At 47.7% G+C, this 25665-nt stretch overlaps 1 protein-coding gene across 1 annotated transcript in view; it reads right to left on the bottom strand.

Moving 5' to 3' along the window:
- The window catches only part of PAPPA (pappalysin 1), a 244271-nt gene that overhangs the window by 13455 nt on the left and 205151 nt on the right, over positions 1-25665 (bottom strand). Inside the window, exons 18-21 of the mRNA XM_086683839.1 lie at positions 24459-24606; positions 19048-19157; positions 10446-10517; positions 4923-5021 (exon numbers count right to left, since the gene is read on the bottom strand). Of these exons, the coding sequence (XP_086539965.1) occupies positions 4923-5021; positions 10446-10517; positions 19048-19157; positions 24459-24606 (429 nt within the window). The remainder of the gene's footprint in view (positions 1-4922; positions 5022-10445; positions 10518-19047; positions 19158-24458; positions 24607-25665) is intronic.

Raw genomic sequence — 25665 nt, 5'->3', positions numbered from 1 at the left:
ACATGACCATAACTAGTGTTCCAGGCCACCACGCCTTACAAAGCCTTGCTATGTTGAATAAGTTAAGGCTGTTTCCCCTTCTTCCCTTAAAGCTCCAACACATGCTTACTGAGAATGATTCCAATTATAAATGATTTTTTTTTTGTTTTGTTATGAGGGTAAATTACTGAAGCGACCGTTCTGGAAATCTGCTCTGTATTCGAGACTCCTCAAGGCTCCAAACAGGAAAATAATAAACTGACATGCTGAGAAGCTGAGTCCTGCCCCTTCCTGTCTGCCTTGCACTGCAGACAGGTGTCTGGATGGGAAACCGGTCACCCCTGTCAGACGGAGTTTCCTGCATAGTCTTGCTTTTTGTCTGCCAGCTGGGCCCAGGTCACCCCACAAGGCAGATGTGGGGAACAGTTGGTGTCTGGACAGACAGACAAAGGGGGGAAGGATGGAGGGAGCAGACTGACATTCTGGGCCATCTGACCTGGAGTCCCCAGGCCTGGTGACTGGGAAGAGGGTTCGGTAGAGAGTTGGCTAGAAGGAAATGTGGGAGAAGATGCTGAATGCTTGCTTACCCATGGGCCTTAAGTTCATACCCAGGACAGCTCTCTAGGAGCACTAGGAAGGAAGAAGCCCACCCGCCAGGGGAAGGGGGGAAGCTGCAAGCTCATTACCTCTAGATGTTCAGAACAGGGGTTAGAGGCAGATGCCTCACAGTCCAGACTCGCGAGATTTGCATCTCAGTCCTACCACCTGCTGGCTGTGGGACCTTGGCCCTTCTCAGCCTCAGCTGCATTGTCTACAAGATGAGCATAACAAGACAACACCTACAATGGGGCTGCTGCGTGATGAAATGAGATGACACGTGCAAAAACGATCACCACTATGCTTGGCAAATCATAAGCTCTCAAAAAATAGTAATGACGATTGTTTGGAGTAAGGAAATCCTGACTCTTACCTGCGGCTGTGTCACCTTGTAAAAGTGAGTTCACCCTCTCTGAGCTTCAACAGAGTCTATCTTATTGGGTATCTCAAAGGGAGATAATATGCAGAGACTCTAACCCTGACAAGGCACCATTAATGTGCACCATTAATGGAATTACTGTAATTGAGGAAGGTGCATGAAGTAAGTTCCTGAATGCTAGGCTGGGTGCTTGTGGGCAGGGAACTCCCCACGATGGGTGGCTGGGGCCAAGAGTTCAGGTAGGAATGAAACAAGGCCACCAGTAAGGGGCAGGGAATGAGAGGAAGGAAGCCAGCCTCTGGCCCCTCTCCTGCCATCAGAGGCTTCCTGCTGTGGAAGCTGGAGACAGAAACCAGGACTTTTTTCCACTCAGAGGAAACTGCTGTCTGGGACGTCAGGGATGGCTGGCAAGGCTGGGAGCCTCGATGACTCCCCACCCTGTCTTCACTGCTGGGAAAGGCTGCTTTCACCTTGGCCAAGGGGAGGAGTCCCACGTCCAAGGTTCCCTGGCAGTCGGGGTTCATGGTGAATTGTCTCCAACAAGAACTGGGATGGTCACGCTCATGCGCACTGAGGACTCAGCCTCATGCAGGAGCAAGAGCTGGGCTCGTGAGTCAGGGAGAACTGGGTTCGAATTTGGGCCTCAGCAGTTGTGGCCAAGTGACCTCAAGCAAAAGTCCTGTTGGTGCTTGGGGCCCAAACTGCTTCACCTGTGCAGCAGAGGTAATAGTGACCTGTCAGAGCTGACATGGGGATTAAAGAAGGTCACAGAGGACACGTGTCTGGCAGGATGTCTGACAGAGGGGACAGTTCACTTAGGGGTATCTTTTTCATCCTCTGTTTCTCCACCTGCTGTCTCTAGAACCCAGTCTACTGCAGGAAGCAGAGTTGGGTGTGTACGAGAGAGTGTTAATGCATTCAAGAAGCTGGAGTTTACTTAGAAGTTAAATTGGGGAATTTAAATTGTAGGAAGTGTGAGTTTAATTTGAGACACGCTTCTCCTCCAGAAGTCAGACTTCCAGGAATCCCCAATGTGAAGAAAGCACCAAACGCTGCGAACAAGGAACAACTACAGCAAAGCCGTGTGCGCCAGAAGAGAAGGTCAGGCTCTGTAACCCATGCTCCCCACATGGTTCTTACAGCCCTCTCCATCCTGTCTTCCACCACTGCTCACCTCCTCCAGGAGAGCTGCTCATTCTCCAGGGCTCCATGTAGATGTCACCTCCAAAGCAGCTTTCTCTCACCTTCACGCTGCTCTCCAAAAGATCCTGCACCTGTCCTTTACTGCCCTTGCACAAAAGCACTACAAGGTGTGGTTGTATACCTCACTGCTTAACACCTGGCTCCCTTAATAGACTGTGCGCTTCACAAGGGCAGGTGTCAGTCTATCTGGACTCTGGAAAGTGCACACAGTCCGGTACAGTGCTGGGCCCACACAAATGCTCAAGGAACATGCGTCTCACTGAACGAAGGAAACTTGGCTGACAAGAAGGATCACCAGTTTAAAGAAGGGGATCTTGTAACACAAAAGGCCAAAATTACATACATAACGTGGGTGGAAAAGCAATGACTATGAAGCATATGCAGAACTGCCAAAGAACAGACTCTGGGTCTCTCACTAAAGAGGCAGCACTCACCTAAGGGCCCTGATGTCTGAAATTGTTGCACCCGAACCCAGTATAGGAACAGAGAGCCAAAGTGGCCATATGGTGTACACGCATATATTTTTGCAAGTGACTGTAATAATTTGGAATCTGCACCTGAACCCCAGTCTCATGACTTCATGTTCCTACCATGCACTCTGTAGAAACAGCAATCCATTTAAGGAAGTTTCCCAATAAAAATAAATTAGTTTTTTTTTTATGTTTTTGTATATAAGTTATAGTTGGTAGGAAAATTCTTTTAATCGGAGCTGCTCTTACTCCAGCTGATGGTGTCACATGAATGATGTGTCATAATTCTACACAAACTTCTATTTAAAACACAAACTTCATTGTCCATTCACTTTCGCAAATGGCTCATTCCAACAAGTGAAATTGACACTATTGTATGCGATTCATTTGGCAACATGTATCAAGAGCCTTATAAATGCTCGCACCTCTTATCCTGGTCCTTTCAATTCTAAAAGTCAATTGTGAAGGAATAATAAGAGCTAGAAAAATATTTACCTGCAAATATATTCACAAGCATCATTATTTATCGTTGTGAGAAACTGAACCCAAGAGTTAAAAATAATAGTCAGAGGGGAATGGTTACACAAATTACAATACATCACAACCCTGTGATAAATAATAATAGAGGAAAAACTATGGCTGGGAAATTTGTAATAATGTCAGACCATATTCTTACGTGTAAGATTTCCTGTGCTAAGTAAAAACAAAACAAGATTGCAAGCTGGAAATGCAGTGACATATACATAGGCGCAAATACCCACACACTTACACACACAAAATACTCCAGAAGGAAAGCAATGGCTGTTTTGGGTTGTAAGATCAGCAGTGATGGTGGTGTTCTACTTTCTGGATTTTCCAAAAAGTAGAATATGTATTGTTTCGTACCCGGGAGAAAAATAAAATTCACTTTCTACTAATGAATAGAAATGAGTGAATAAATACAAAACAAATTCATTAATAGAAAATTCATTAATAGACAATGAATTTTATTCAACTGTATTCGGGCAGAAAGTGTTTACCTTCAGTGTTTAAAACAGAAAAGAAGGGCAGGCATCCTGAAACGTTGCCCATACAAGACTGGCTGATCCCAGAGAGCCCCAGCAGCCCTAGTCATCAACCAAAAAATGGAGTTTGAGTGTGTTCCTTGGGTCTTACCCTGTTTATCCATGCATTCTAGGGTCAGAGCATCATTCTTAAAGGAACTAATTCTTTTAAGGATGGTACAATATAAAGGTATTTAAGTAGCAAGCCAGGAGCCTTGCTCTGTGTCTATCACTCCCTCTGCCACCATAGACAAATCGTTCCTCCTCTATGGGCCTCAGTGCCCCATTATGAAATGAAAAGTTTGGACCACATGATCACAGACACCTCGTCAGCTAAGACTGACTGACCCGTCTTAGGAACAAAGTTCTCCCTTCTTTAAAGAGAGAGAGATGAGCTCAAATGATTTTTTGGCTCAGAGTATTGATGAATATAAAAACAGAAATAGCTTCCCATGAACATATTCATCACAAGAGTGCTCTCAACTTGGGTTGCCCTGGTGGACCCACCTCTTCCCCAGCGCTCATCAGGAAGAAAGTGGAGGTGGCTACTCTTCTGTGACTGGTAGATACACGTGATAGTCAAATATTCAGGTTTTACTACAAACACTTGAATCACTCCTATTACATCTTAATATGCCAAGGAAGAAAATCACAACCAAGACCACCCCTGCTAATTTTATAAAAATTAGATGTGAGAAACAAGAGATTACAGAATAATCAAAGGCTATGACTTACCTTGGTAGAAATGTCCCATCTTCTCTCTTCCCCTAGACTTTAGCCATACAGCCTAGAAATGCAACTTCTCTCTAGGATTTTACATGCCCCAGGAATTCTTTTCCTGGCCACCTCCCTGATCCTTCTCTTTATCTCTCAAGTTTTAGCTTCCATGCTGATTCCTCTGTAGAGCCTTCTCCAACCCCTGGCCTGGGGCCTCAAAGTGCTCTATCCTCCTCATCCCAAAGTATTGATGACTCTTGTATTTGTCTGCTTCCATACCTGGCTCTAAGCTTTGAGGGTGAGGAACCACATCTGCAAAGATCATCCATGAACCTTCCCACCTAGCCCAAGGCCCAGCACATGACATTAGCTCAACTACTGCCTAAAAGAATAATAATAAAAAAAAAAAAATACAGTACAGTACAGCTTGTGAGCAAGTGCTGACACAACCAAGGCACTAGGTTATCCAGCATGTAGGGTGATCCTGGCTGGGAAGCTGGGCAGGCCTGCAGGAGGCGGTGCCCAGGGGCCTACCTTTTTGGTCTTCACCGTAGAGGCACAGCAGTCCCCACCATCGTAGTTGCAGAAAGCCCGGTTGTTGATGGCATCACAGTAATTGTCTCCCATGAAGGGCTACAAAGGGGGAGAGAGGCAGAAGGGAAGGAGGCCTGTTAGCATCCTGAGTGGGTGAGCGATGGCCCTGCGGTTGTCTAGCTCTCTCTCAACGTTTTAAAAACCTCTGCAGACAGCCTACCTGGCTTCAAGTCTCAACACCCTCTTAGACCAGTTATCGCTTCTACCATTTTTAAAGACTTATCTAGCTGAGTTTTCCCTGACTAAATTATGGTTACGCTGGTGGACACACTTGTAGGAGTATGCAAAGCCACAGGATAGATCACTTACATCTTTCCAAAGCAGGGTTCATTTTACTTCACGAAAAGATTGGAAAATTTGAGCACCTTCCCCCTACTTTTCCTAGGAGTAGGTAATTAGACACACGATTTATAATAAAATATAAGCTGCATGCCATCTACCCAGAATTGTAAAGATCAAAAATCATAGGAATTTGGCACAATTGTCCGTATGTGATTGTGGGCTCCCTCTCCTCTAGCACTGGAGTACAGATGTACTTAACGTCACGTGCTTTATGTGTTTGTTGTCTTTGTTCTCCAAACAACATGTGAGGTTAAGCTTTGCTCTTCCCTCTTTTCAGATGATTCTGAGGCTCAGAGCAAGAAAAGTGCCCAGCCAAGATCCCACTGGCAGGGCAGAGCAGTGATTTAAATCTAAGTTGGCTTAATATTTTTTTCTTTGCCATTCTAGCCTATATCTAGCACATACTGATTTGTTGCTTTTCTTCCCTGTGCTCCTCCAACTCTGTGGTGCTACAAAAATCAGGAAAAGATGACAGAGTTAAGTCATTACTGATCTGAACCCAGGGAAATCTTACAGGAAAGTCAGGAGTACCTGCAAACCCCCTAACACTTTTTTTATTCCCCATCTGAGCACTTAGCCACTGTTTTCTGTTTATGGACATGTAGCTGGTGTAAGACTGCGAGCTCATTGAAGATGTGGGCAACATCCAGTTCATCTTTGTCTCCCTATTGCCTATTTTAATGCTGGGCACAACTTTGGCTCTTAGAAATGTTTATGAAATTGAATAGATTGCATTGGCATAGTGGAAATGCAGGTTTGGAAAATCTGGGCTCTAGTCTAACAAGCCCCAGTGAACTGGAGGGGTTACTTGGTGATTTTGGTTAACTGGGTTATCTTCACTGGGTCTCAAGACTCCTAGCACAATGAAATAGGGAGGTAGGCTAGGTCCACTGATTTCTCAAAACAATAAGCATACCCCTTGCCCCATCAAAAACAATACCATATGACCCTTTACTATAGAAAGCAGTTGAAAGCAAAACCACTGTAATTAAAGTTCAGGATGGGTGCTCTAATGCTCAGTGACTCACTGATGTGAAAGGTGTCATCAGTTGGCTAAGACCATTGCATCTCAACACAACCCCTCTGATCCAGTGGTCTCTCCTTTGCATCCTGACTGTTATGGGGAGAACTGAGCTCCACAAAGAGTCACCCCCACCCCCGTGGCATCCCTGGCTTTTGCATCTCTGCCCCAAATTCACAGAGCCTTTGCGCCCCCAACTCATGATGCCAGATTCCATTTCCTCACTATCCTGTTAGGGTCTAAAAGCATCTTAGCAAGACAGAACCAAGAACAGGCAAGAGCTGTTCTCAGATGTATGTGTGCACAGGTGCATGGCTATGAAAACAAGTGTGGCTCTGCTGTGCACCTGCCGTAATGAACACATTATCACATTCATATTTGAGCTGAGAGGCACAAACAACAAAGGATAAGCCCTTGGCTCTTCTCTGTGCCTTAGGAGACCTGCCTATGGGCTCTGATCTTTAGGGTCTTTCTTATATCAAATACAGGAAGGAAGCAAACCTAATGCACCTTCCTTAGAATAAAAGGAACTGGTTTGGTAAAGGAGTCACTAGGAAAGAAGAAGAAAAAATAAATAAACGAAACTGGTTCTTTTAATTATTATTATTATTATTATTATTGTTATTATTATTATCATTTAGCCCCTGAAAAAATCTCCAGTCTCATCACTAGCTGTATGTCCTTTCCTGTAGCACATCCATGCATCTGTCCACCCATCTACGCATCCATCTTGTATTTAACCATATTTACTGAATGCTTACGATGTGTGATACACTATGCTAAAGAAAAAGACATAATAGTCAATATAGATCGAGCTCCTACTCCTCCAGACCTTACACTTCAGTGAGCAGGCAAGCTTTAATCAAATAATCACACATCTAATTGGCAATTTCAACTCTGATAAGACCTATGGAGGAAAGGTACGTGATGTTGTTAAAGAGGACTGAACCTAATCAGGGAGCTCTGTGAAGGTGTCCCTAAGGAAATGACGTTTTGGCTGGGATCCGAAGACATGCAGGGGTTAATTAGATGAGCGTGGAGAAGGGAGACTTTCTAGAGACTTTCTAGAGACAGTAGTGAAAAACTTCACTACTTAGAGATTTTTTTTTTTTTCCATCGCTGGTATTTCTCATGGCTACTACTATTACTAGTATGTTCAGGTAAGGAATTCAACCTTCAGGACCTAGTTCAAACCTCATCCCTCCAAAATGCCTTCTCTAATTCCCCCCGGATATTCTGTGTTTCTACAGCTTCTTGTACTTGTTTTGGATACAGCTCTTGGTACATCTTTAAGAATTCTCTCTTTAACTGTCTATCTCCTTTACTACACTATGAGTTCCTGATGGATGGGAATGTGTGTCATTTATTTTTGCATCCTAGATTTTCTAGCAAAACGTGTGGCAATTTGAGCAAAACTGTATCAAATATACATTCCTTACATGTTTACTGAGTAAAACCTCAGGAACGGATACATGGATGGACAAAGGGCAAGGAGATACCACAGATGAGTCAGGAAGAGCATAGTTACTATTTTCACTTGACTAAGATCATGGTGTTCCCAGAATGCAGAGTAGTGCTAGGCACATAACAGGCATCAGTGAAGCTCTGACGCATGAGTGAGTGAATGACCACTTTGGATACGGTGGGGGCAGGGGGGTGGGTAGAGGGCTCAGGAGTCTCAAAACCCTTTCTCAGTCTTGGCTACTCTAGACACTCCAGGTTGATGGCTCCTTCCTGGGCCCAGCATTTGTATCTCTTCCAGGCATTGTTTTCAGCCCCAGGTAAGAGGCAAACTATTAGCTCTAAGCTGAAGAGTAAAGGAGAGGAGGAGCACCTACAAGGGCAAAGGCGATAAGCATCATTGGCAGTGCTCGGAGCCTGACAGGTGAGGGTCTCCTAGGCCCCAGTGCTGAGTCAAAGGAGGGATCGAATTCTGCTGTCACACTGGCTGCCCAGACTGCCAACTCAGCAGAACAAGCGCCCAGGTAATCTAAGCTTCCTTTTCGCAAAGCACTGGACTGATCCAGAGAGATGGAAGGAAGCAACAGCCACAGGGCCTGGGACTTGGCCTTGATTTGCCATTCCTGGATGAATCTTGGAAGAATGGAGGTTCTTAAAGACTACAGTGTCAAGTGCCCTGAGAAGATGCTATAGGGAGCTCCTAACCAATACACAGAAACAAAAGTGTGACCCAGGGACTGTCCTGTGACACTTGCAGTTCCGAGGTGTTTCATGGGTGGGAGGTGGCCTAGTGGAGGAGAAAAAGCACTGGGCTGGAGTCAGGAGACCCAGGTTCATGCTTTGGTTCCGTGGCTTTTATGCTGTGCAACTTTGGGCAGTCCATCCCCTCTCTGACCCTCATTTTCCACTCCATATAAGCATTGAGTAGATCAGACTAAATTAGATCATACTAAGAACCCTTCCAATTTTGGCATTCCATCAAATTTTAGATTTGGCTACTATCTAGGTCCCAGTTTCCTCATCTTTAAAATAAAAAGTCAGGGGTGCCTGGGTGGCTCAGTCGGTTGAGCGTCCGACTTCCGCTCAGGTCATGATCTCACGGTTTGTGAGTTCGAGCCCCGCATCCGGCTCTGCGCTGACAGCCCAGAGCCTGGAGCCTGCTTCTGCTTCTGTGTCTCCCTCTCTCTCTGCCCCTAACCCACTCGCATTCTGTCTCTGTCTCTCTCAAAAAAATAAATAAACATTAAAAAAAAATTAAAAAAAATGAATAAAATAAAATAAAAAGTCAGGTTTAGATCATCTAGAAGAGCATTTCTGGCTCTGACATTCTAAGAATTTCATCAAATACAAAGTTTTCTATGGGGCACCTGGATGACTCAGTCACTTAAGTGTCCAACTCTTGATTTCAGCTCAGGTCATGATCTCAAGGTTTGTGGTTCCCGAGTTCCAGTCCTGGGTTGGGCTCCACACTGGGCGTGGAGACTGCTTGGGATTCTCTCTCCCCATTTCCCTCTGCCCTTCCCATTCTCTCTCTCAAAATAAATATATAAATTAAAAAAAAAAAAAACCCACAAAGTTTTCTAAAGCACAATATAGTCCTTTTCACCTGCATTTTCCTGACTGGGCTCTGGGGGCACCGCAAGTAAGTGTTCATCCACCTGGATGGAATTTGGGGCCTCCTTTTCACTGTCAGCTGAGAAGAACCACAAAGGACTTGGGGTCCACAGAAATATCTCTTAGTTCCATAGACAGTGCCCCCTTGAGAATACACATGACAGGGGAGTCTGGGTGGCTCAGTCGGTTAAGCGGCCGACTTCGGCTCAGGTCATGATCTCACAGTCCGTGAGTTCGAGCCCCGCATCGGGCTCTGTGCTGACAGCTCAGAGCCTGGAGCCTGTTTCAGATTCTGTGTCTCCCTCTCTCTGACCTTCCCCTGTTCATGCTCTGTCTCTCCCTGTCTCAAAAATAAATAAAACGTTAAAAAAAATTTTTTTTTTAAAAATTAAAAAAAAAAAGAATACATATGACATCCTAAGTACCCTGTCCCTCCCTAGGTTTGTCACTGAGACAGAGACAGATCATCATTTCAAACTCCAGGGAACAGTTCAACTGCGAAGTCAGAGAGGATTTTCCACTTTCAGCCTATGGTCGGGTCTAAGATGGCCATATTAATTCTGGGGTCGAAGAATAAGTGAATGACAAACATGTAGCAAAAGGAAGTGATCTTTAAGTAATGGTCAGCAGTAAAGTAGGAATTAGAAAGAAAAAAAATGCTTCCTGTGGTTCTGTAAAGGTTAAATGTGATAATCTGGGTAATGTGCCTGGCATATTAAAGATGCAAAATCAATATGGCCTCCCTCCCTTTTACAGATATAGTATTATGTTGAATACAGGCTTAGGAAGCAGAAAAACCTGGCTTGGAATCGCAATTCTGTTATCCATTAAATGTATTTTTGAGTATGTTTGTTGAACTGTGCCTCAGTTCCACCATCTGTAAAATCGGATTGCTCATCTCTGTCCAAGAAGTCTATTAAAAAGGATAGTTACAGCACTTAGTAGGTACAGCAAATTACAGCCATGATTAATATACAATAATAATGATGATGATAACAACAGCAGGTTCATTTTTAGGGACTCACCTCACAGCCTTTGACACAATGAATCAGAGCAGGGTGAGGATACCACTTGAGACCAGCCGTGCAGACAACTCTCTGCAGAGAGAGGGAGAGAGTGGTCAGATGGGTTTGAGGCTGGAAGGAAGTCATCTCTTCAGTGATCTCACATTCAACCACCCCACCTCTTCTTGGATTTTCCAAGCCCTGATTTCACCCTGGCATTTAGATGAATAATTTGCCCAGGTACTTGTAAATAACAGGAATCATAAGATCACAATAATATGTTTGCTGTAGGTGTCATGATTCTGTATTTTCCCGGCAGGAATAGGGGCTGGAGAGAAACAGAATTGGGAGGATGAAGACGTGATTAGAAAGGCCCTTCAGGAAATTCTTGGCTGGTGGAGGGAGGGTGGAGGGAGGAAGCGGATGAGGCAGAGTGGATATCCGGCCCTAGCAGGAAGATGGGAGAGCAGTGTGGAGCAGGGTTTCCCAAAGCATGTGCTGAGGACCATCTTCATCAGGGGCACTGTGGGAACACATTAAGGAGGGAGATTTTTCAGAGCTGCTTTGGATCTAATGAATCCCAACCTCCAGGGCCAGGGCCTGGGACTCCACATTTTAAAAACAAGCCTGCCAGATGGTTCTGATATATACTACAGTTTGAGAGCAGTGGGCTGGTTCAGAACCCTTGGAGACACAGAGAACCCTCCCTGCCTCCACCTGCCGCCATGCCATATGGGCCCGCTCACAATCCCCTGACATTGTCCGTACTCCCACACCCCTGTGACTTTGTTCTGGCTGTTCTCCTTCACTGAAATGCCCTTCCCCATCTTGCCTCCTGGGGAATCTTCAGTTATCTTTTAAACTGCTGCTCAGGACTTACTTCCTCTGTGGTGCCTTCCCCAACCCCCTCAGAGCTTATAGGTATGCATATATGCATTTATTTATAGCCTCCTTTAATAATTATTATTACTACGACAATGACAACTAAAATATATTGAGTACATTCGTACTAATTACTTTATGCATTATCTTATTTATTACTCGTCATGAGGTGAGGTGGGCATCAATCTCGGGTCATAAGGAGAATAAATTCCCCTGGCTGCATAACTGTTTAGTGAAGAAACTGGGATTTGGAAGCAAGCACTTGTTTTGGAAATTATTTAAGGCAGCTCGTAACATAAAACCCAATAGGAGGATAATTCTTAAAGGAGGTGGAAAAAGGAAAGCTAAAACTAGAAAGGTAAATAACATTAGGAATGGGGCTAACATAATGATCCCAGAAGCTCCTTTCTCTATTCTGCCATAGATGCCTTACATTTCACGCCAAAATTACAATGATTTCTGTAAAAAATGAAATAAAAATAACCTGGAGGGAATGCTCAGATTTGCAACGAGAGGTAATTGTGTGAGGGACCAGCCATGGAAGTCTATATGATAAGGGCTCGCTCTCCTGGATGGGTGCCAGTTGATTAATTTCAGTTAAGAAATGAACAGTCAAATGGGCCAGAATACAGAAAACCATGTGACTAACCCATTTTTCTCCATGAAGACAGACCTTTGTGGGAACCCAACTGGAATTAGGTTTCTTGGTGAGCTTGGAACAAAGGGAATCACATGACTCCAAGATCTGGCTAAGACTGGGTTGGTGCCTTTCTTCTCTGCCACACATCATCTCTGGTTCACCCTTGGATCGTGGAACATGGCATCTGGCACATGGAGGATGCCCACGAAATATTTTTGCTATAAATGAATGGCCACATCTCAAAATCGAGATGATTTTATCAATAGGCTGTATTTTCTTTACTTGGCTTCCTCTCTTCTAGAGTATCAGAAGAGCCCTTACAAAGCCTACCACAGTGTTTAGTTTACAGGACCAGTTTAGTGTAGGTGGAATTAAATTAAGGTCTTGGACAAACAATGTAACTTGAGGATGCGACCATCAATCATGCAAGGTGAAGTCTACTACGTAGGCCCCTACTGCCCCTACTGTCCCTGTCTACCTTCTCCCATTACACCTAGAAAAGGTGATATATGGGAAGGACATTGGGCTTTGAGGTAAGTCAGATGTGGATGCAATTCAACTTGAATTTGCTTTAATTTCCACTCTGAGGCTTGGTTCTCCTGCCTGTGAAATGGGTCCTGAAAACCATGTCATTGGCTTGTTGTGATGATGCACTGAGATAAGTGGTACGGGAATGGTTAACCGAGGACCTGGGCTTAGACATCTCTGTCTCTCCCAAGGACCAGGCCTGGAGCACAGCAAACACGTTGGCCAAATGAAGGAATGTGAGTGGGTCCAGGGTTCCTTTCTTCCAGCTTCCAGCTACTTTGGTGCCCTGTGCTTCCTGGCCCCAGGGCCAGAATTGGGGAGAGTCACCTGCTTTCATTCTCTGGGACACTTTATCCAGGTTTTCATCTCTGGGTCTGAGGATCTGTCCCCAGCCAAAAAACAGGGATGCTTGGAGGGGCACTCGGTAATGGCTCAAGTCATAGAAAACAGCGGGTTCAGGATCCACGAGGGATTTGATGTCCATCCCTCCCCCTGTTTATCTGAGAGCTAATTTAATCCGTCTGTAGGAGTGTCGTGGTGTGGTTGTACAAGTTTCTGTCAGTTGAGGTTTACCTGACGTGAGTTCAGAGAAAGGACTTTTATACTATCCGCAGGAGCCTATTTATCTTTCCAAGGCTTTTGGATTTTCCACTATTCCTTTGGGCTGCACGCCCTACCTGTCTCACCACAGGACCTCTCTGTATGTGAGGAGAACTGGGAAGCGGGTAAGGGGCAGGAGCTGAAGGGAAGGCTAGGCTATTTACACTACAAAGTGGGAGATCCCAGATGGGGCCCTGCAAACGTCAGCCTTGTTCCTCTGGATGCCAGTGAGAGGCAGGCCAGGTTTCAGACCAGGTTTTGTAAGATGGCTTTCGTTTCCTACCTGGGCAACGGTGGGTATGCCTAGGAAGAATAGAGCGCCCTGTCTTCCTGGCTGTAGTGACCGTCAGCATCAACACCTAGGCCACCAGTGCTACCACCACTGCCATCATTAGCACCCACCGGCACTACTGTCGTCACCTCATCATCAGCAAAGCACAGGCACCTACCCTGCCATCATTATCCTCGTCTTCATCAACACACTCCCTGTGCTTGAGGCTTCATCTACTTAATTCTCACCATAACTATGAGCGTGCTACTATTTTTGAGTCTGGTTTACACAGGAGGAAACAGAGCACAGAGGAGTTAAACAACTTGCTCCCAACCATACACAGAGGCAATGACAGTCAGGAATTAAGCCCACGGCTCTCTGATTTCCAGGTCTATACTTGGAACCCTATGGTGTCCCAGCCCCCAAAACTGTGAGTATAAAATAGTTGACTCTTTCGACCAACGGAAAGACCAAGGTTCAGAAAGGTGGAGAGGCTATGAGACAAAGAGAGGTGGGGGAGGACTGTCTCAAAGATGAGTCCCAGAGAAGATGGGTCCCAGGCAGCGCTGAAGACCTGTGAGAAAGCATCTTAAGAGAGCCTCCCCATCCTAAGGCTCAGATCAGATGCCCCTCCTAATACCTTCTAGGATGAGCCCTCTTTTCTCCTTAATTCTCCTTGATTTACAAGCCTTACTGTGAGTGAATTCTACCATGCCTTTTGTTAGCAGTTCTGGAGCTTCTGGCTTTCTGTAAAAGTTGAGGCATTTTCCACCCCTGTATGCCTGGTGTTTGAGGACTGCCTGCCATTTAGAAGGGCATAGTCAATGTTTTTGAATGAGTGAATGAACCAATGAGCAAGTGAGTGGATGCATGGGAGTGTCCATGAGTGAATGAGAAATCACTGGATCCCTGACACATCTCTCCGTCCATGGGCTTCACCTCCAGGGCACACAATATCTCCATCCATACATCAGATAGACTGGACTTCATGTCCACTCAGAACCATTCTATCTCTGCCTTGTGGACTCTTGACAGGGTTTCCCACAGTGTTGCCTTCTCTTCCAAGACAGAATTCTGCATCCTTTGTCTGCAAGTGTTGAATTATGATTTATAATGTGGAAGGTGGTTGCCTTGCATGATGAAATGCAGGAGAATTAGCGCTGGGTTCAAATTCTGATTGAACCACATTAGTTATGTGAATTGGGCAGTGACAAGCCCTCAGAACCTCAGCTTCCTCATGGGTAAAATGGTGACCCTACTGATCTCACTGGGGTATGGTGGAGACAAAATGAGGTGGCATTTATTGACCTGCCTAACAAACCATGCCTATATAAATGATGCCTTCAATAAACGATGACTTCCTTTCTTTCCCTTAAGTTCCTCCATCCTTTTCTTCTTCTCCTCCCTTTCCTCCCTCCTTCCATCCTTTTTTTTTTTTCCAGGAGCCATTATAAAATCCAAGGTCTCAAGTACCTAGAGGAATTACAAGCCTCTGAGGTTGTGAACTACATTTGCTGTAACCCAGTCAAGGTGCAGGGCAGATTAGAGGTGCTCCTTTGGGGCTGGTGACACCCAGAATTCCAGATGCCCAGGGCTGGGAGTCTATCTTATCCAAAGGTTGCAAGCCAACGGCTTCCAGGCTACACAACCCACAGAAATGTTCGGTTTGGCACACAAAGTGCTTAACAGAAGTCAAAATTATTTGCCAGTATTTTTTAAAAAATTAAGAGATTTTACATTTTAAAGACTCCAGATTTCTTATTTTTTCTCAAGAAAAAGTGGAAACTCTAGCCGTACTAGGCATACATTTCCACACTGCCACACTTGGCTAGAGAGCCCCCTTGGGAAGCAGGATGTTTTCCAGAGTTCACCACTGTCTCTACCATTCCCTGCAGTCTCTCCAGCACCAGAGCCAAGAGACATTTCCATCTGTCATTGAGTTTGTATCATCTCATTTATTAGAGGAGAGGAAGATTTCTCCCTATCTTCCATATCCCTGTCGCTTCCAAAAGTGGGGGGTGGGGGTGGGGGAGTGGGGGCTTTCAAAGGAAAGAACTTTAAAAAAAAATGAAGGGACACAGTGTTCTTGTTTTTGAAAGTAAAACTAAACATTTTAGTACACCTGAAACTAATATAATTTTATATGTCAATTATACCTCAATAAAAAGGAATAAGAAACCCTCAGTAGAAGTTATCTCATTGGTGCAGCCATTGCCTGGCATGGGGAGGGGATGATCTTTGGGGAGTCACAGACCCTGACCTGGGTAGTGGTTTCAGGAGTGGCCGCAAACATACAAATTTCTCAAATCTCTTGCTAAGGGTCAGCATATATGTTCAATCTCAGTAAGAAAAACTTCCAGCTGTATTTAAAAATTCTTATTTCTTAAGTTGGATAGTATGTACATGGGTGTTTGATATATTTTCTTTAAGTCTGTCTGTCTGAAATACGTAGAGTAAAACATTGCTACTACTATGAATAATATGACTAGGTATTTAATATACAGAACGATAGGCCTGGCCTGCTTCACCCATTTATCCTGCCTGCCTGGTTCCTGTGGGTGTTTGAGTTTGTGACTCTTGATCCAGGACTATGTCTCATTCCACAGTTGGGGAAACTGCAGCTTATAGAAATGATAGGATTTGTCCAAGGACACACAGCAAGAAGATGCCTGGGTTTGCACTAGAACCTTGGTCACCTGACCCTGCAACTGTTAAGTATTTAGCGAAACCCACTGTGTACTCAGCACTAAGGGCAGTACCGTTGTAAGCAAGATGACCGTGGGCCTGCCCTTTGCAAAGGCCACTGTTCTGGTGCATTAGTCACATGCCCTCAGTGTTGAGATTCTACTCATCTAAGTGGGTACTGTTCTTGTCATACAGGCCAATACGTGTAAAGTACTTAAAACAGATCCTGTCATGTGGGCTCATGAGAGGCGGCAATGCCCGTCCCTTCCCAACATTGTGTGCGATGAGGGCAACTTGGAGAACCTGACGTCCGCCATGGGGGGAAGTCTTTACACCACTGTCATTAGCAAATGCTACAAGTCAGAGTTCTATACGGTTATTTTAGGGGGCGGAGGTGGAGGCAGTGGCGGACAGCCAGTTGTTAACTATTTACCAGCACAGTCCCTGGCAAGCCATCGGTCAACGTTTTGCCTTTATTATCATTGTTATGCATTGAACAGAGACGGCACGGGTAGCTGGAGAAAACTGCATTAGACTGGCCGGGATGTCTCTTCAATTTCTCTTAGGCAAGTGGCTTCCATCCCTGAGATGCCATTCACTCTCCGGGAAAAACGGAGACACTAAGACCTACCTTACGGACTGTGTCAGGGGACGGGTGTAAGTAAAGGCTGACCCAGTGCCCGATTCACAGGAGGCGTCCATTAAACATCAGTCGTGGCCTCGCACGTCCTCACCCGGGGACAAAGGTGACAGGAGTTGGAAAAGAGCCTGGCCCCCACCCATCTACCTTGTGCTGGCCCTGGGAGGCAGGCCTCAGAAAGCAGAGCTACCCAGGGCCTGCTCTGTTTCCACGTCGCTCTCGTCACACAAGGGGCAAGGGCGCAGCAGAGGCCAGCTTTTCTGCCGTATTCCTGGAAATCATCAATCTCTGCCCTTCACCCTCCTCCCTTTTTCTACCACATTTTTTTTTCCTCCTGGATAATGAGGCCTCCGGAGACCGGTGGAGGTCTGAACCTCGTTATGGCTCTCTCCGTAGGCCAGCATCAATAAAGGCCGGCAGACCAGGGAACTGGGTGGGGGTTGGGGCAGGCAGGCAGGCAGCGGGTGGGCAACTGGGGAAGGGGGGGACTTGCAGGCTTTCAAATCCCTGGATTTATTTCACAGTGAATTATAACTGAACTCTTTAGTGCCCAGGCTCACAGAGGGAAGGGTGGGAATTCACCCAGGGGGCAGAGCAAAGGCCTGAGTGGGAGCCGGGCCAGGGGAAACTGGTCTGAATCCCAGACAGAGAAGACCTCCGGTAGTGGGGCATGAGGGAGGTCTCCTGTGTCTGCTCTGTGGAGGAGTGTGATTCCCCTGCCTTTGGGTATGTGGAATCAGGGCAGGGCAGAGGGAGGGGAGGCATGGCATGGCACGATCCCAGCTCTCATCCTTTGTGACCCTGGCCTCATCCCCTCCCTCTCTGCTGCTCAGTTTCTCCATCTGTACAATCAGGGGCCTGTGCTGGATCTCCAGCCTCCTTGAGATTCTGACCTGGCGGTTCTGTGCGCGCCCCTGGGTGTGTAATAGCACACCAGCATCCACTGGGCATTCGGTGAGAATCTACACGGGGACTCTGGGTTCGTGATGGGGAAAGGCACGCTCAGGGCAGAAAACAGATGAGGAGCTTGAGGTTAGGGAGACAGAGCTGTCTCGGGTATGCATGGGAGAGTCAGGGGCAGATAGAGGGGCAAGAGCACGGGTGGGCGGGAGGTGGAACAAGGCGAGAGAGGTCTTGGGAGAGGTGAGAGAGAAACAGAGCGGAGACAGGGGCAGGGGGAAGGGACTACAGTTGGAGGTGGGGCAGAGGGCCTTAGGTGAGAAAGAGGAAGGAGAAGAATGCTGGGGTGCACGGGGGAGCAGGGCAGGCCGGCCCAGTCCAGTGCCAGTTCCACGGGCGGAGTGCTGAGTAAGCCCTCGCAATCACGCCCTCAGCTCATTTGAGAAACCGTACACCCGGTATCGGGTTCTGCCTAGCTATCCGGAGCGAGATCTGCAGCAGGACAGCAAGGCCTCCCCGCTCCGCAGGCAGAAAGCCTGGCCGGGAGGGACATAGCCGAACATTGTCCTGCACGCCCTGCCTCCCTCCTTCACCTTCTCCAGGGTGAGCCAGTGCCCGGAGCCGGTGCTACATGAGGCCCAGGATCCCCGCTGCCCTGGAGGGCAAGAGTGGGGTCCCGCAAAGCCTCTAGGGCCTCGGATAGATCAGGCGACAAGGGGGAGTGGCCAGCCCCAAAGCGGGCCTGGGCAATGGCAGTGGGTGCCAGGAGGAGGCGCCTACGTGGCCTTCTGGCCAGTACCATGCCAGCTTGGCACTGTGGGAAGAGCACCGCACTTGGACTCAGGCTTGGGTTCGAGCCCTCGCACTCCTGAGAGCTCAGTGTCCAAAAGTAGGCGGTGGAGGCGATGCCATGCCCCCTGCTCCATCCAGCGATTCTGAGGTTTCAGTGCAGTCTTGTGTGCGGGGTGCTGGGCGCGCGAACACAGTGGGTGCTTCATAAACGGTGGGTGTTACTAATTCCCATATTGCAGATTAACTGCTTTCCACCAAAGGAGGTAAGCGTGGAGAAGGATCCCAGAAGTCTAGGCCATGGAATGTTGAAAGGCCTTCTAAGGGCTCGTCTAGAGAAGCCAGACTGCACCATCCTTACCAGTACAGACTTCCCAGTCAGACATACATGGGTTTGTGAGCTGACTCTGCTTTCTGTGTGGTTCTTGGTGCCTCAGTTTCCTCATCTCTAAACTGGAGACATCAGTCCTCTTATTCCTAGGCTGTCATCAGGATTCAGTGGAGCAGGAAGTAAAAGGTCCTTCGGAGGGACCTGGAGAACTGACTGAACGGTTCCCACCCCACACGACAGGTGCGACAAGTCAATGATTCAACATATATACAAGGACTGATGCGGGCTGGGGGCATAGCAAGTGTCCAACAGGGTCACTGCCCTCCCCTCGCCACGGGGGGCGGCTCTGTCACTCACCTCCACCCGGGTGGGGTTCAGCCAGTGGGGGATGTCACGTACAGTCACGTTCACTGGCAGAATGATGGACTCGCTGTTGTGGTCCAGGCACGAGGCGACACACTCCGACCCTGAGGGGAAGCACAGTGTGAGGCCACAGCTCAGCCCCCAGTCCCCTGATGTCCACGGGCTGCTCTCATACAGGGCAGGCCCTGTCACTCTGGACTGGGCCACCCTGGCCTTGAGGGTCAGAGAAAGAAGGGAACTTCCAGCAGGGCAGCCTCTGGTCTCCCTGACTCTGCTCTCTTGTCTCCAATCTAGCCTGCACCCTCCCACCACCATGTTTGTTGGCCCTGAGCCCAGTTGGGTCGTGCCCTTCCTCGTTTGAAAACTTTACAAGATTCCCCACAAGCAGGACAAAGTGCGATCCCCTTTGTCCAGCGTTCATGGGCTCCCATGGTCCGGTCAATCTCATCTGCCATTAACCATCTTCACACTTTGGGTGGGCCAGCCAGACTGCACTAGGTTTTCCATCTGAGTCCTGCAACAACCTCCGCCTCTATACCTCAGCTCCCATTCACCCCTTCTCCTGAATCACTCCCATCTGCCTACTCAAGGTCAAATCCCATCAGTTCTTCATGGCTCAGTTCAAATCCTCTGAGCAGCCTGCCCTGATTTTTGCAACTGAGTGAGAGCAGTGTGCTCTCATCATTGCTGAGCAATGATGAGTCTCTCAGTGCTGGCCTTACCCCCTCCCTGTGCCTACCTTTCTGCAGTTACAGTGATGCCCTGGACGGGCAGGGATGAGGGTGACTCATCCGTGAGCCTAGCCCAGTGCCTGGTAAGCCATCAGTCCAGCACACGGTGAGCCCATGAATGCAGCACAGCCTCTTAACCCCTTGCTTTCTGCTCGCACCAGGCTTGCACACATGCCTCCCGAGCCGTGCCTTCAAGACCCTTCACACTCTTCTTCAACTAATGCACTACTTATGGCCCTTTGGACCTCAACCCAAATGCCACCTGCTCCGAGAGGCCCTCCCTGCTTTCCTGACAGGCCAGACCCTCTGACAGGCACTATGCCAGCATTTGTCATGGCTTGGTGACTGTTGTATCAACGGCTTTCTCCCCTGATGGACTGTAAACTCCTGAGCCGTCTCTGTGCTCCACATTCCATGCCCAGAGCCTGGCACTGTGCATGGCAGATGATGGGCACTCAGCACGTATGTGTGGAATGAGTGGAAGAGACAGGAAGTGAGTGCATAGACGGGCAAGGAACTGAGTGAGTGAGCGAATGGGACGGTGAGTAAATGATCAGTAGGGATTCTGGTATCTTATGAAGGAGGAAGTAGGTACACAGATGGAGGATTGCATGGATAAAAGACTGGGTACCTGGATAAGGGAATGACAAAATGAATCAGGTAGCTGGTGAAGGCACTGGTGATGAACTGGAACAGGGTAGTGCTCCACAGAAACCCTCGGTCCAGGGACTTCACAGGTGAAGACAGCTGACATCAAGCTGTGGCTTGGTTGCCAAGTTGACTATAATTTGGTACATTGATTCTCTGCCCTGACCTCATGCATTCTGGAGTCTCCTGAAAATCAAGCCTATCCCATGAGATGTCTCCATGACTCCCAAATGGTGCTCATCCATGTGGGCAAAGAACGGACATGTCAGAATCTGACCAAGGCCCTAAGGAGGTCATTCCTCCAGCTTACTGCCAGGACCACCCTTGAATATTAAGCGAATCACAAGAGACAGCCAACTCTATTCTGTTAGCCACTCTATAGGCTCCCTTCCACGTATGTGGGTGGGTGGGTAAGGGTGATGTCTGAATGTGTATAATCCCCCCCATATATATATATATATATATATATATATATATATATATAGTTTATCTACCAGTTCCCTTTTTAATGCCATTTTGTAGTCCTCTTTAGTGCAGAAGACTCACAAGGACCAAAGAGGGGGGTGACAGCAGGTCTAGGACAGTGTTTACAACCTCTTCTATTTAAACACAGGGACACCGAGCCCAGAAGTGGGGGCAGATTCCTGGCCAGGCAGGTGGTTGTCATAGGTCACTCATCCTCCTGAAAATATCCAGCCCGTGCGATGGGTCGTCATCACACCCAAGTCTCAGGTTAGACCAGTGCACAGAGCTCAGGCTACAGAGAAGGTGGTTAGAGGCCCAAGAATTAAAACCCACATCCCTCTGCCTTCCAAGTCCAGTGATAGATACAGACCAAGAGAGGAAAGAGAAAGGAAGGCAGAGGAGAGAAAAGAAATGGGGAGGGGATGCAAAAGTACCAAAAAGATGAGTGATGGTAAAAGGGGACAAGTCACTAAGCAGTTGGAAAAACTAAGTGCTGTGTGTCTGTCGTGAGTTCACGTTCTAAAGGAGCTTCTAGAAAGCAAGGCAGAAGTGAGGCTGTGATGATAAAAGCCTCTTCTGCAAAAGCAAGAGGCCACCTCTGAGGGAAAGACAAAGGCTATCTTATTCCAAGAGGGGGAAAAGGGGGAAAATATGGTCAAGACAGGAGGCCACCACTGCCCTCCCCTTCTCCGCAGCTCCCTACTCTGTGTTCTCCTCCCCTCCCCACAGTGCTAGGGCTTTAGGACCAGGCTGCTGTGTTGTGATATATGAAACCGAACTGGCATCCTTACAGAGGGTGATCTCACCAGGCCCCTGCCTGTAGCAACTTTCTGAGGGCTCCTAACTGCCACAGAAGCCTGCCTGTGTTGAGTGGGAGGGGGGTCCAGAGCGAGCTCCTCTGGGTGGTGCCAGAATGTGCCCCCCAGCGCCTAAGCCCCTGTGATGGGACACACCCCTCACCCCTGATTACAAGGCCTTTGATCAAATCCCCTCCTCAGTGAGGCGGGCTCTCCCCAGGGAGGGGCTCAACCTGGGAATCTGATGTGGGGGCCTTTGCAGGTGGGGAAGGGCAGGGACCTGGAGGTTTCCCTCCTTCCCAATCGTTATCTCCCAGTGTCCCACACTGCTTTTTTTTTTTTTAGCTCCCCCATATCCCCCCAGCCACCCTGGATCACCATATTCCTTAAAGGGGCATCAGCATGGCAATGGGGACATGGGTACTTGGAAGGGAGGGACATTCAGGTTCTAGTGTCATACCAACTTCTTTCCCTTTCTGCTTCATCACAAAAAAGCTCCGTGGGCAAAGGAATAGTACTGCCACACCTCTGCCTACCTCTAGCTAGGTAAGCAGAGAGCCAGGTGATGTGTGGTTGTGGCATGGGAATGCAGTGTATGTCCCGAGTGGCCACAGGATGTGTCTGTGTACATGTGTGAGTTATGTTTGCCTTCCGCACATCTTTATGTTTCAGAGCATAAGATGTGTCTGTGCTTGTGATGTGCGTGTAATTATGTCACAGGTGTGTACATGCTATGTGTAGCTGTGTGTGTGTGTATGTGTGTGTGTGTGTGTGTAGGTGACAAGTTGATACACTTATCTGGCTAAAGTGTACATGCCAAGCATGAGTTTATGATGTATGTGCTTGGGTCTATGTTTGGTCATTAAGCATTTGTGCTTGTGTTTATTTTTGCATGTGTGAATATATTTGAACGTATCAGTGGATGTAGACATGCAGGAAGTCTGTTTTTATGAGTTTTCTTAATGTTTATTTTTGAGAGAGAGAGAGAGAAAGAGGAGAGACAGAGCATGAGTGGGGGAGGGGCAGAGAGAGAGGGAAACACAGAATCCACAGCAGACTCCAGGCTCTGATCTGTCAGCACAGAGCCGACACAGGGCTCAAACCCATGGACCGTGAGATCATGACCTGAGCTGAAGTCAGACGATTAACCAACTGAGCCACCCAGGACCCCCTATAAGTTTTTGTTTTTGTTTTTGTTTTTTTAATAAAAGTCACTTAATCAAAAGATTTCCTCCCAGGGCCACTTAATACCAGTCCTGAGTATCACTGAATATTCACTTGTATACACTGAGTTGGGGTGGGACCCCATCACAGACATATGTGTCTAGAATCCCACACACCCATCAGGACTGATGGAGAGAAGAAAGCATTGGCCTCAGGGTGGAACAGCCACTGTTACCGACCATTGCTACACCTGTTGCCCCAACCATCTTGAACGCCTATATTGGCAGACCCACAAGATGCCACCTCTCTGCAGCCATCCTGGTCAGGGTCCTTTGGGTTGGTGCCTCTGTAGAAACTTACAGTACCTTTAGAATCATCAGAGAGAGAAACCATACGCTCAGAGGTACTCTCACCAAGTTCTCTGGACCAAATGCAGGAAAGCTGATCCCTACTCTACATTTAGGTGAAGAATTGACATGCACTCTCAGGCTCTGTGTTTCCATCTTTGAAAGGTGATCGGGCCCCATACACCTCCCCTCTCCCACCACGGGCCTCGCTTCTGGACAAGAAGTGACAGCTCCCGTCGTGCTGGGTGTAGAACTTGTTGGCTCTGTGTAACTGGGAGTGACTGTGTGCAGGATAACCTTCTGCTCCAGACATCCCTGGTGATTATCCCATAAATCACACTGGCCATGAGAAAGAACATCCAATTCCCTGGGCTTTTCATCATGGTCAATTAGGGAATCAGCCCAAGAGGTCAGCATCACCGCCCTTAGCTGAGGTCAGACTCAATGCACGCTCCAGTTCCCCAGAAAGCCTCGGAGCCGGTGATTAATGCATCCATCCAGGCACCTGGTTTCAACCAGGCAAATCCCTGGCATCAAACCCCAGGTTGTCTCTTCTCACTGTGAGCACTCTGTGAGCTCGCCTATCACCACGCAAATCATATTCTGAAAATGCTATTTATCTTTCCAGTTGGAGGCAACTGGGATGCCACGGAAAGAACTCAGGCTTTGGAGTAGAAGAGCCCTCTGGATTCAGGGCATGTTCTGTTATCCCTTCAAGTCCCAGTTTCCTCATATGTCAAAGGTCATTGGGCAGATAAGATATGGTGCCTCTATACAGTGCTTGATGCAGGGCCTGGCCCATAGTAGGTACTCATGAATGATGAGTATTATGCAAAATTTCAGATTCCAGATAAAAAGGCAGCTAGGACCACCATTGCTTTCCCAAATGTGATAGGTGCTTCCACATCTCCTTCCCTTTGCCTCATGGTTTCTTCTGTCTGGAATGCCATTTCCCACCCAACAAGCTCTTGCAAATCCCTATGTAAGCGTCCCTTCCTCAGAGAGCCCCCTCTGTCTCCTGATTCTGCGGTCAGCCCTTCTGTACTCCAGGAAGACCCTACTCACCACTGTTTCTCTAACATTCGTGCCTTTTACTCTTTCTGGGAGCAAGGACCTGGTCCCTCTCATCTTTGTTTCCCCCTTACAGGGCCTCACGAGGTAGAGGTGCCCAGTCATCCAGCAAGGCACCAGCCCCAGGTTGCCAGAAGGATCTGCCCCTCCCGCTCGCACCATCACACACACACACACCGTACCGATGGCATAGCCGTCCGGGCACTGCAGTTTGAGGTTGCTGTTGAGCTGGTCTGGGGCCGAGCACTGGCCTTGCATCTCCTGGCAGATGTGGAAGGAGCCGCTCCAGGTGCCATCTTTCCGGCAGTGGATGACGTTGCTCCCATGTCCCTAAACACCACGCAAGAACAGTCAGGATGACCAACAGGGATGACCACCCTCAACATCATAAGCCCCTCAACAGAAACAAGGAGACTGCTCCTTATCTCCCAGAGCCCTAGAAGTGTTCCACAACCAGTTTCTGAACCATGTACAAAACCCAATCACCCTGAACTAGAGGCACTGTTCACATCTCCATTTTACAGATGGGGAAACTGAGGACTCCGTGCAGAAAGAAGCCTTGCTCAAAGCCCCCCAGGGAGCCCATCTCCCAGGTTTCCTATGTCCTAGCTTCAAGCTCTTTCAGAGATTTGTCAGAGGGATTTGTTTTGTGCATTGATCTTTTTTTTTTTTTATAACTGAGAAGGTAGGGGACCAAATGCTCCCTAACTCATACAGCAAGGAAGAACATGGGTCCTAGGGCTGTTCGTGAGAAGGCAGCCACAGAGCAAAGCTTACTTAATCTCAGCCAGTGAGAAAGTACCCCATGTCAGGGCTCTGCCACATGCTAACTTGGCAGGCGAGAAGCTTTTTCTTCCTGGACACTGCCTTCCTCTCTTTTGCCTTCCCTTCCTTCCTTTTGCTCCATTTCATTGCATTCCAGCAACAGTGGCACCAGGAGAGTGGTGTGGGGATACTTCTATCTGTGCCCTCCCATCAACTCTTTAAAACAGGCACAACACAGTTTCTCAACCCTCTGCAAGGTGGTAGGCAAATGCAGCTTGCAGACATGGTCCTTTCTCTGAGCCCCCTTTCAAAGTCTGGGCTTCTAATGGGAGGTCCAGCTCTGTGGAAATGTCAGACCTTCCCCTGAAGCCGAGGACCATTTCTTAGTGCCCAGACTGTGCCCAGCTCTGTGGGGTCCAAATGTGAAGTGAGCCAGTATCTGCCACAGTGAGACAGTCATGTCCGTGTGACCGTGCTCGGTAGCAGTGCCGTGACAATGTGGGGAGAGTAATTTTGGTTGTGAGGGGCAAGCAGGGAGGGCCCCGGAGAGGAAGTGATATATGGAAAGGAGTTTTCAAGAATGCATTGAATCACAGGCAGAACAGGGATGGAAAGACTTTTCTG

The sequence above is a fragment of the Puma concolor genome, chromosome D4, assembly GCF_028749965.1.
Source record: "Puma concolor isolate L17-30 chromosome D4, mPumCon1.1.hap2, whole genome shotgun sequence".
NCBI lineage: Eukaryota > Metazoa > Chordata > Mammalia > Carnivora > Felidae > Puma > Puma concolor.
Note: the sequence above shows the minus strand (reverse complement) of the source record. Positions and strands in the feature narration are given on the sequence as shown.